This window comes from Euprymna scolopes, chromosome 34 (genome assembly GCF_053919585.1).
Source record: "Euprymna scolopes isolate OS-2025 chromosome 34, ASM5391958v1, whole genome shotgun sequence".
Classification (NCBI taxonomy): Eukaryota; Metazoa; Mollusca; class Cephalopoda; order Sepiida; family Sepiolidae; genus Euprymna; species Euprymna scolopes.
Genome location: NC_136515.1, coordinates 34,057,527 through 34,070,484, shown reverse-complemented (window position 1 = coordinate 34,070,484; position 12,958 = coordinate 34,057,527). Strand labels below are relative to the sequence as shown.

Below are 12,958 nucleotides of genomic sequence, written 5' to 3'. Positions count from 1 at the left end.
TATTTGTTGGTTGGTCTTTTTGTTTTAGTTCAGCAACCCGTTACACAGTTACTGTTACAAAGACGATCTGTCGTTGTAAGCAACGAGGCAATTCGTTGCAACTCCTGTTGATCAAGAAAAGGCATGAAGGGTTCACTACGCAAGGTAAGAGTTTCATTGTTTTTTCCTTCTATGTCGAGTTCTGGTTTAACCCGTTGAGTTGCAGAAACGTCTCTTGCCCCTCTCCCTTTTACTTGGTTAAAATCCAACACTTTGCAACGAATCACAAAAAAAAAAAAAAATGAACGACCCTGTTACTTGAAGGGAACTAGAGAGAAGGCTAGACCTTCTTCAAAGAAAAAATAAGGACAACTGTGGTGGGGATGGAAGAGGAACCTCTGTCCTTGAATGTGTTTTCATCCTTTGAAAAGGATATAGAAGGATGGCTAGAAGAGCTAGAGGGTGTGTCTTGGAGTATGGAGGAACAACTGGCTGCCGAAGAGGAAGCTGAATCACTTGCTGAACTATTTCAATCTTCTTTTAAATTTAAGAGAGGTGCAACACCGACTGGGGATTGTACGGGCAGTCAGTGAAGGAAATACTTCAGAGGTCCCTATAGAAGATAGGAGGTCCCCCAACGTTGAACCAACCTTCAACCCTCAGTCAGGAAGCCACTAGTATCCCAGACCCAACCAAGTCCTTCAACTCATTCTTCCTTTTCAGTAGAACCTTTTAAAATCAAACTGAAGGGGCCACATTTCAGTGGAAGGGATTTTGAAAGAAATAGAAGTTTTAAGAACTTACTCACCAAGTTTGAAAATTGTGCTATGCCAATACCATCGGCAACAGGAAAGCTGTATTTTTTTAGGTGTTCTCTTGAGGGTAGAGCCCTTCAACTTATTGACCACTTTTCAGTTTCCGAAGACAGTTATCCAGTGACTCTAAAATTGTTGAAGGAACAATACTTGGATGAGGAAGGAATACGTGGCAAAATAATAATCCAAGGTATATTAGATTTTCGCTTGGAGAATCCAAAAGATTTGGTGGGGTTGAAGGACTTCATGATATAAATGCAGGCGGATGTATGGGAACTTAGAGCATCATACAGCTGTGATTTATATGATGACATGTCGGCAGGTGCAGTAATAATTTCTCAGGTATTGTTTGCAAAATTACCACCCAACATAAAGAATGAACTGATCAAGATTTCTGGAAAGACATACCCATGTCAGTAATCCTGTTGAATACACCAGAAATTATTAAGCGGTTTTTGATTGTTAAGAAACCTGAACAGCACCCTGTGACTAAGCTGAGGCCCCCACCAAGACTTAAGAAAGAAAAGGAAGATGAATCCCATTCCTCCCTGAAGGCTTTCAATACCAAAGTGGAATCAAAACCACAAAAATGTGAGTTTTGTAAGAAGCATGAACATTCTTCGGAAAGTTGTCCCTACTACATCTCCCATGAAGCCCGGATTACAAGGTGCAAGGAACTTTGGCTGTGCTTTAGATGCCTAAAAAAGACACATAGGGAAGCAATGTGCCCTTTGAGAACAGCTAGAAATAGTAGTTGTAGCAACTGCACTGTTAAGGGCCACGTGACAGAAATGTGCCCAGACAAGAGAGGCAAGGTGCGTGTGGACCTATTTACATATGAATGATTACAGCTACGGTTTCATGTCTCCAATAATCAGCATAGTGGTAGGAAAGGGAAATAGTCAGTTGGAAATAAATTGTCTCCTGGACACCGGAAGCCAAAAGACCTACTTGGATATCTCTGTGCTGGAAAAACTGAATTGCTTTTCTACAGCTAAAGAAAGTAGGTTGGAAGTGAAAACCTTTTTGGGCTCAGAAACAAGACCTTTTAAGGAGGCCTCTGTGGAATTAAGACTTATCCCTGAGAAAGTTCACACTGTTCAAATTCTTTCCTGCGAATTAAATCTTTCACATGATTTACTGGAGCTTTCGCAGATAGTTAAAAACTTGATTGCTGAAACAGTTTACAAAAAGGAAAATTAATAGCAAAAATGAATACATTAAAAAAAAAATAAATTAAAAAAAAATACCTAAACAATGATCTCTGCAACAGCTGTTAGTCCCGGAAATTGGTGAAATAGTTTACTAAATGGAAATAAATTGATTAACAAACTAAAAATGAAAAATAATAATACACAAATATACTATGCTATACTTGAACAATTATAATCAGTTACTCAATCTAAAAGGAAACAAGTTAATTAATAAACTAAGAATTAAACCATGTTAAGTAACAAAATAAACTTGTTAATCAACATTCACAAAACCAAAACTAAATGAACTGTAACAATGAAATGATGTTAAAACTACAAAACTTAAATGAACTTTTTTAATTAATGAAAAAAAAATTGATATATTGATCTGTTAAAGCAGTTTAAGAAAAAAACAAAAAACATTTAGGGTTGATACTAATTAGAAAGGTATCCTCTCCATCGAACTTGAAATGTTTATTCTGTTTTTTGGTTAAATAAAACTTGCAACTTTCTTCAGAAGCAATTTTTTGGTTAAATAAAACTTGCAACTTTCTTCAGAAGCAATTTTTTGGTTAAATAAAACTTGCAACTTTCTTCAGAAGCAATTTTTTGGTTAAATAAAACTTGCAACTTTCTTCAGAAGCAATTTTTTGGTTAAATAAAACTTGCAACTTTCTTCAGAAGCAATTTTTTGGTTAAATAAAACTTGCAACTTTCTTCAGAAGCAATTTTTTGGTTAAATAAAACTTGCAACTTTCTTCAGAATTTTCATTAATGATTTTCTACTTTATTATTTTTCTTAAGTTTTGGATATCTTACTAATTTCAACATGACAATTAAGTAGGTAACATTTTTGCAGCTGAAATTTAATGTTTAGATTTTCGTTATTTCAACTAAGCACACACACACGCACAATTGACATTATATAGATGATCCCACATATTGACAACACTTTAGAAAAGATACAGACGGTGATACATGACCGTAGATGAAACATCGTTAGATGCACATATTAGATTACGGTTTGGTCTTTCATAAACTTCGTTTATATACACTTGTTATACATACCCAAATTGTATACCAATTGGCTAGGACTCAACCAGCAACTATCATAAATCGTCGGAATATGCCGAGCGCTGATCAAGTTGATCAGCCAATGAAAATAACGTGCTTAACCAATGAAAATTGAAGCAGATGGCTATTAATAAATTAGAAGAAAAAAAGTTTTTAATCACGTACAAATTTAATCAGTCTAATCCTAAAAAATGTCAGCAATTTTCCTAAAAATTATTTCAAATTTTTTTGTAAAAAAAAACAAACAAAAAGAAATTAAAGTTTTCCTAACAATGAACACTAAAAACTTAGAAAAAAAAATTAAATTTTTTCCTTAAAATTTTCTTGGAAAAAAAAAGTTATTTATTTAAAACAACAACGAATTATTTATGAAACTTAAAGAAGTTTATGTTTTATTTTAAAATTTTTTTCCATTGTAATTAGTATTCAATGAATGTTATTTTTTTTTTTGTTTCCTAACGCTTTTAAATTTGATTACGTTAACTGTCTGGCTAACATCACGGAAATCCGGTGCACCATTCTCGGTGGCCGTGTCTAAATGCAAAAGGACCCATATTTTATTTATTTATTACTAGCGGGGGGTACCCAGCGATGCCTGGGTGTTTGGAGGTGTGTGTGGTGTTAAATAAAAAAGAACCTGGGGAGGAGGGGGGATCGAACCCGAAGCCCTGAGGTGAAGTTTGAAAATAAAATCGGCCAGCCAGAATGAGTTAGTGAAAGATGTTTGAATTTATTTAAGAACCAAATTGACAGGTGGGCGGTCGGAAGTCGTCGACCGTTACGACGACGACCACGTAGGTTTGTTTGTTATAAGCGAAGTAAAAAAAGAAAACGTTAACACTTAAGTGGGGAAAAAACACAAAAAAAACTAACGTAAGGCAAACGAACGATGAAAACAGAAAAACGAACACGTGAAAAATGGCTTAAAGAAGCCTGTTTCGATATTAAAATTTAAAAAAAATCAAAAAAAAAAAAAAACATCTCACACCACGATTCGAACCCAAAACATGAACCAAGGCCTTAACCAACTGAGCTAATGCAACGTACATGAAATTTGTTCGGTTTTTCAACTATTTAAAGTAAATCAGATCACGACGTCATCTGACGCATGCGTAGAATCGGTCATTGTCACGAGAGGACCGTTTTTGTTGACCCACCCCCTGTCGAAAATTGTCGATTTTGGGGCGAAAAAGTTAACATTTTTGGCCAATTTTTCGAGCAAAAGATGGAGCTTCGATGTGATACCAAGTTTGTGAATTTTCGTCGCGTCTGTCGAAAGTTTTTAGCAGATATCCAAACATACACACATACATACATACATACATACATACATACATTTTCCCTTTTATATATATAGATTAGCACTCGTTTAATTTTTCAAGGGAAATAACTCTGGTTTACGCAAGCATAAATTATCTCCCTTTTATTTCTAACTAAATAATTTTATTTAATTTTTTAATTTCAGTTTTAAATTGGTATTAATTTTCCCGTATATGACAAATCTCTACTACCTCCCTATTTAATAATAACATTTGCCGGACATGTATGAGAGTGTCCACACTCTAAAAATACGCGTTTTTCACTTAAATTTTGTTTTTTCCAATGATTTTCATAGATTACAAACTTAAGTATCATATTAGCAAAATAATTTTGAAAAAAAAAAAAATAAATAAATAATGACTTTTAAGGAGGTTTACTTTCTCGTTATAACGTCCTCATCACGTGACGCGTTGGTAAAGAAATGGACAGTAATTCAGGTAGCAATGAACGTTATAACAAGAAAATGAACCCTCTCCTTTAAAAGTTAAATTTTTGGGGAGGGATTTTTTTTCTGTTAATATGATACTTAAGTCTATGATAATCGTCAGAAAAAAGTAAAAAAATGTGTAAAACACACATTTTTAGGGGTGAGCGCTCTCTTACAGGCCCACTCAACATTGTTTGAGACTTATTTACTTCAACATTATAGCATTGTTGCTTTCATCAATTTTTCCAACCATTTACGGAATTTTTGAAGACGTTAGTATCATTTAAGTACATGCAAAATGAATGATGATGCTCAAAATGTATAAACATGTTGACCCCTCTCTTTAAAAAGTCACTAAAAATCAGGAAATTAACCAACTTTGATGAAATTTTCAGTATTTATCAAATAACGAATATTTTTATTTAAATCTTAGTGAAATTATATTCATTTGTTCAAACAAAAAATACCTAAAGTAAAGTTATTGTTGCATATAACCAAATCCTCAACACTGCCCTCCCTAGCCCTCTACCCTTTCTCCATAACTCTCCTATAAAAAGAGGAGGACTTCTCATTGTAAGATGGCCACTCAATAAAAGTGTGATTACACTTAGTGCTTGTCATCTTCTTTCTGATACTAACCTATGAACGTAACAATGCGGCAATGCCTTTACAGAATTCGTACCAGCCATGAAGAATGACAGATTGTTAAATAACGTGTAAGCAGTATTCCTTTTGGTTTTAACTTCTGTTATGATTTTTTTTTTATCGCTCGGTCAAGCAATAAATTTTGATGGTAAAGTTAGATATAATAATGGCGTGCCCTCACCTCATGGTTCCTGCTGATCTCTACAGTCTATTATTATTATTATCATCATTATTGATGTTATTATTATTATCATCATTATTGATGTTATTATCATCATTATTGCTATTATTATTATCATCATCATTATTGTTGTTGTTATTGAGTTGCCTTAATTTTTTTTTCGTCTCTGCATTGATTAACTTCCAAAACAGAACACATCTGTCTCATGACGATGTCCGCCAAAGAGAATATGGCTACTGCAATACTATCTCCTTAATTGACAATATGTCTGACTTACACATCAAGGCCCCAAAACGACTCATATTTTGTGGGAATAAGGCAAACTCCTTGAAAATATTTCATAAACGATGGTCCAACTACTCATTATGTTGAATAATTGATATGCATATCGGTGTCTGTTGACGGGTACATATAATGGAGATGGCAATGAGACTGATAATGAAGGATGAACGCATTATTGCAAGAAGAGTACCGTTAACATTATTGAGGAGGGAGACGTGAAATACAGTTCTTTTTACAAAGATGATCACAAAAGCACATTACCTTTCGGTGAATGAGATAACGATGAAGACAAAGAAAGACTTATAAATATGATGATCTTTATTCCAGCTGGATGAAATAATCAGGGATTCAATGCCTTTAGAATTGCATTTTTTTTATTTCTCTTTCTGGTCACTTCCAAAAGGGTTTCAGTTAACTTGTATCTCCTCTCTGAACTAACTTCCGAACTCGACTCTGACCCGACTAAAATTGACTATCTGAATATATTGGAAACTTCTTTGTGTCATCAAAACGTGCTTCAGCCACATATGGATTTTACACATCCATATGTATTTAACACGCCTTCGGCCACACAAAGAAAACTCCTAAACTTTTTTATTTTCCATCGTTCTAACTCTGACCTCTGGTTTATCATTATTTCTAAACACAATAGACAATTCCTAAATTCTTGTGATTGCGAAATGTATTCACTTTTAACATTTGAATACTTGGTTCGATTCTAACCTTTTTCTTTTAACAAATATTGTTTGGAAACTTTATTTGTTTTATTATTTAATTACTGTGATCTCTCTCCTTCCATCTAACAATTATTGACAGATCCATTGACCATAAATCCTGAGAAATTCAGGCTGCTATACTTGAAAACTGCCTGGCCGATAATGCCATGAAAATATACCAGGATATGCAGTTTGACACCCCAGAGACTGAGTGCACCGTGGAGGACATACTATCTGGAGGAGTATTCCATCGGAATTCTCAATGAAAATTATGAGAGATTTGCATTCCATTAGAGGAAACAGGATGAGGAAGAGGCCTTTGACAAGTTCTACAATGATCTAAGAGTACTGTCGAAGACGTGCAATTTCTGCGCTTGATGCAGTAACTCATTTCTGTGGGACCAGATTGTAGAAGGTGTCCATGACCAAGCAGGACCTGCTAAAAATACAGAAGAGTGTAGACATATGCAGAGTGGCTGAAATGGCCTCAATCCACAGTCAAGGAATGAGACTAGATACAACCCAGTTGATGAAGGTATGTGAAACCGGCAGAGTGAAGGAACCAGTCTCCAAAAGAGAATGCCTACTTTGTGACCCACCAAAATGCAAAAGATGCCCGGCCACTCAGCCCATGGCAAACTGCAACGAGAAGGGACACTTTCAATCTAAGTGTCCCAACAAAGACAGAATGATGCGAAAACAGACACAACACCTGAACGAATGAAAGCAAGAAGCGTGTTGCACCTTCACCATGAGTCCATCAACTAGACACATCATCATCATCAGAGGAGGAGAATGAAGAATACACCCACTGTAAAAGCGAAAAATTTTGTTTGTATACTTCTACAAAAGCGAGAAATTTCGTTTGTTTTTCCTGGAGGTGGGTTAGTTATTATATCCTGAACTGTTTTAGCTAATGGTGCTGGCATGCCACAACACAAAATGCGTAGCTGATTATGTGTGTGTGTGGGGGGCATCGTGAATTTAAAAAAAAAAAGCGTCCACTTGTGCAAACCATAATTTTGCATCTCCTGCAAATGGCGGTAGAGATATAAAACTCTTTTTTTTTTGTTTTTGCAGTGAAGAAAAAAAAACAAGGAACAAACCAAATGAACAAAAGAAAATTTTATAGACTTAGCTGTCCAAGAGTAATTTACACACAATTTTTTTTTTTTTCTTTTTCCAAATTATAAAATGTCACAATGAATACTAAAAGGAAAAAATCGTCTTTTTTAGAGTGTGTTGTGAATGTATAAAAATAAAAGGAAATTTTCAGACGTTCTTCAAAACTTTCTTTGAATAAAGTAATAAAGTTTCAACAGCCTAGCGCAAGAGGACAAAAATTCGTTTGTTCGTCTGTAGTACTACTTTGTAGTAATTTTTTAATTGAAAGGAAAAAAAATGTTATCAAAACTAAAGCAAAATATTCAATGTAGTTTAAGTTGAGACTTACAACAATGAATAATCTGTTTGAAGCAAAAAAAATTTTTTTTTTGTTTGAGCCAGTTGTTCTTTTGTAGGATGTTTAAACTGATGTTAGGTCGAATTGCGTTTTTTTGTTTTTGTACACGGATAATGTGTTCGTCGAAGAAAGGGTCACCACTTTAGCAAGGTTCGTTCGTCGTAGTGGATACTTAGATAGCATGTGTTGTTTGCCTTTTAGACGTCAACCGGTTTTGTGCTCTTTGCTTGAGTCGATTTATATGTAAATTAGCTTAACTCTCGCTCGATCTCGCAGGGAGATCTCTTCTCTGCTACACACTCCTTGGTCTCAAGATCTCAATGGATTTGTTGTTTCAATACTTCTTTGTAAGTACAGCTTCCGATTCCAGTATTTGGCTTCTTGCTCAGTTTTCCTTCTACCTTCAGCCTCAGCTTTTTCATGACTAAGGCTAGTAGACATTTCCTGTCTTTGCAATAATCAGCCTTTGTTCTTGTTAGTTCCTCACATCAAGTGGTTTCATGCCTTGTCTGGAGTGATTTCCATAAAAAAAAATAAAATATTGCCTACAAATAATTAAAATACTTTTTATACTACAATAAATACTTTATAAATAACAAGTTGTACCTTTCCGGCATTGCTCAAGAATCTTTTACTTTTATTTAAATATTTTTTAAAACTATGCTGTTTTTTTTTTCTTTTTTACCTAATAACAATATTTTACAAATAAGATTTTAAAAGTTAAATTTGGTTATTATTGTATCGTGTGGTTTTCTGATTAATTGAATCCAATAATTATAAAACTAGATAGAAAATTGTCTTAAGACATTTTAATTTCTGTTTATAAAACTATTGGGAACATGACGTCAACAGCCAAGCGTCACTGATAAAATCATAAAAGGAAATAGCAAAACGAATAAATGTAAAATGTAGAAACCAAAAACACAAAAAACGTTGCTTGGCATAATCTGGCTGTTGATGTCGTGTTTTGGCCAAAGCCGAGCAAACGCTGAGATATGTCTGGTTCACAACATGCAGCAGTGCCACTTATTGAATGTAAATGGCTTCCAAAACTTTCAATCTTTTAATTCATAAGGATTTGCTAAGAACGTTAAAACATGAAATATTTTTCTATTCAGCAGTTTAAATGCTTCCATATTCCTTTCAAATTACAAAGAGTTGCAAAGTAATTCATTTTCTATCAACTATCAACAAAAAATTAAAAGGGCTAACTTTTTTACAAAGAAACCAAAATGAATTATGGTGGATGTAATTTTGTAAATATATATTTTAAAATATGATTTAATAATAATTGTTTTATTTTATGCTATTTCAGTAAATATTAGACATTAAAAAAATACATAAAAATGTGCAAATAATGTTAATTCAAGAAACGCAAGTACACTCAAAATGGTTGCACAATTTTATTGATGCAAAGATCAATTGATTTGTATCGCAATTTGCTTATTTATTCTTAATTCTGCCAAACCCTAAGTTGCACATGTAAGGATTTCTAAGTTTATGTGTCTCTCACTTTCAGGTCCAAGTCAGCCGCCATCGATAAACAGTATCAATTTTTTATGGCAGCCCTATTCTTATATTCGTCTATTTTGGCAGGTGAGTTATCAAATTCTTTTGCAGTTCATTTTGAATTGCCAAAATATTTAAATATTTTATGCATATTTAATGTTGTCAACAATCATTTCAAGTTTGGGTTCAATCAATCAAGTAGTTTGAACATTCTGATATTAAAAAAAACAGTTCTTTGAACAAGATTGTAAGAAATCAACAATCTTCAACAGTGCTGTAAAATCTCAACAATGAAACAAAATGAAAAAAAAAACGATTGCCTGTATCACTTTGAGGAAGGTTCATGAAACTAAAAATTTGGATTAAAAAAAAAATAGTTCATTTATTTGAAAAATAAATCCTGCATTGTGTTAAATTGCAAATTTTCTGACAAGCAAAATCAAATAAGTTTTTGACCTCTAATTCTGAATGATGAGGTAAAGCCAAATTTAGGGTTTAGACCTCCACCACTGCAAGGTTGGTGTCAATATAGGTGTTTACATTTATTTCAATAAATCATAAAGAAATGAAATTGCAAATAATTTATATTTCTGAATTTTTTAGATGAGGATTCGTTATTCATATTATTTGGATTCTTCAGATCACAATTCTCATCTTGAGTGTGATTTTCACATTTTGGTTGATGTAACCTCTTAATTTCTATAGGTGTATCTTGTTGAACTCTGGAATTTACATGGAATTTCAAACAGGGATAACATGCTCTTGTTTCATAAATCATGACTGGTCAGAAGTGCTAAGTGATTTGCAATTGTATTTTGAGTGTCGCCTACACTGAGTGTAACTTACAACTGAATTTTACCAAGTATTTTATCCACTATGCCATGGGTCTGTGCGATTTCCATGTTTGACAAAAAGATTGCCAAGTTCGACAAGATACACTCAAAAAAGATTGAAGGTTACATCAATCGAAATGTTGTGAAAATGACACTCTAGATGAGAAGAGTAGTTGAAAGCATCCAAATGATGCAAATAATTTATTCTGAATTTGTCCGATTATTGGAAGGGATTACGAGGTGCCTTCAGTAAGTTTCCAAACTTTTTTCATATGCGGACTTTTTTCGATAGTACGCACATGAAACTTTTATCGCACTTTTATCGATAGTACGCACATGAAACTTTTATCGCACTTTTTTCGATAGTACGCACATGAAACTTTTATCGCACTTTTATCGATAGTACGCACATGAAACTTTTTATCGCACTTTTTTCGATAGTACGCACATGAAACTTTTTATCGCACTTTTTTCGATAGTACGCACATGAAACTTTTATCGCACTTTTATCGATAGTACGCACATGAAACTTTTATCGCACTTTTATCGATAGTACGCACATGAAACTTTTATCGCACTTTTATCGATAGTACGCACATGAAACTTTTTATCGCACTTTTTTCGATAGTACGCACATGAAACTTTTATCACACTTTTATCGATAGTACGCACATGAAACTTTTTATCGCACTTTTATCGATAGTACGCACATGAAACTTTTTATCGCACTTTTTTCGATAGTACGCACATGAAACTTTTATCGCACTTTTATCGATAGTACGCACATGAAACTTTTATCGCACTTTTATCGATAGTACGCACATGAAACTTTTATCGCACTTTTATCGATAGTACGCACATGAAACTTTTATCGCACTTTTATCGATAGTACGCACATGAAACTTTTATCGCACTTTTATCGATAGTACGCACATGAAACTTTTTATCGCACTTTTTTCGATAGTACGCACATGAAACTTTTATCACACTTTTATCGATAGTACGCACATGAAACTTTTTATCGCACTTTTATCGATAGTACGCACATGAAACTTTTTATCGCACTTTTTTCGATAGTACGCACATGAAACTTTTATCGCACTTTTATCGATAGTACGCACATGAAACTTTTATCGCACTTTTATCGATAGTACGCACATGAAACTTTTATCGCACTTTTATCGATAGTACGCACATGAAACTTTTATCGCACTTTTATCGATAGTACGCACATGAAACTTTTTATCGCACTTTTTTCGATAGTACGCACATGAAACTTTTTATCGCACTTTTTTCGATAGTACGCACATGAAACTTTTATCGCACTTGTTTCGATAGTACGCACATGAAACTTTTATCGCACTTTTTTCGATAGTACGCACATGAAACTTTTATCGCACTTTTTTCGATAGTACGCACATGAAACTTTTATCGCACTTTTTTCGATAGTACGCACATGAAACTTTTATCGCACTTTTTTCGATAGTACGCTCATGAAACTTTTATCGCACTTTTATCGATAGTATGCACATGAAACTTTTATCGCACTTTTATCGATAGTGCGCACATGAAACTTTTATCGCACTTTTATCGATAGTACGCACATGAAACTTTTATCGCACTTTTATCGATAGTACGCACATGAAACTTTTATCGCACTTTTATCGATAGTACGCACATGAAACTTTTATCGCACTTTTATCGATAGTACGCACATGAAACTTTTATCGCACTTTTATCGATAGTACGCACATGAAACTTTTATCGCATTTTTATCGATAGTACGCACATGAAACTTTTATCGCACTTTTATCGATAGTACGCACATGAAACTTTTATCGCACTTTTATCGATAGTACGCACATGAAACTTTTATCGCACTTTTATCGATAGTACGCACATGAAACTTTTATCGCACTTTTATCGATAGTACGCACATGAAACTTTTATCGCACTTTTATCGATAGTACGCACATGAAACTTTTATCGCACTTTTATCGATAGTACACACATGAAACTTTAGTTCCCTTCAAATCCTCCGGCTGCATTGCATTTGTTGTACTGTTCCAACAATTTCTGGAAGGTCCCATGGAAGTCCTCTTGTGTAGGCGTGTCAGCGACCCTCCTCACAGCTTCTTTTATCTCCTCAATTGTCTCCTAACGACGACAGCCTCTGAGCCTCTGAAGTTTTCTTTGAGCTTAGGAAATAACCAAAAGTCATAGAGGATATATAATTAAGAATTACTAATTAGTCATGGCTGATGAAATGAGAAATTTTTAAATACAATTTTAATAGAAACTTAAAATAAATATGTTGGAATTGATTTTAAATTTTAAATTGAAGTCAGTTTTAATTTTAAATTTGGAGTTAATATGAACATTTTAAATAAAAAAAAAATGAATTAAAGTTGGGTGTTTAAATTTAATAAATTTGTCCAATCTGATAGATTAGTTTTAAGATAAAATTATATATGATAGTTTTTTGTTGGGGGGCTATTTAAAAGAAATTTACACTTTACCCA

General features: G+C 33.7%; 1 protein-coding gene across 1 annotated transcript in view; it reads left to right on the top strand.

The window, feature by feature from the left end:
* LOC145259171 (uncharacterized) overlaps positions 1 to 12,958 on the top strand; it is a 161,403-nt gene that overhangs the window by 92,860 nt on the left and 55,585 nt on the right. Inside the window, exon 8 of the mRNA XM_080116913.1 lies at positions 9,614 to 9,690. Within this exon, the coding sequence (XP_079973039.1) occupies positions 9,614 to 9,690 (77 nt within the window). The remainder of the gene's footprint in view (positions 1 to 9,613; positions 9,691 to 12,958) is intronic.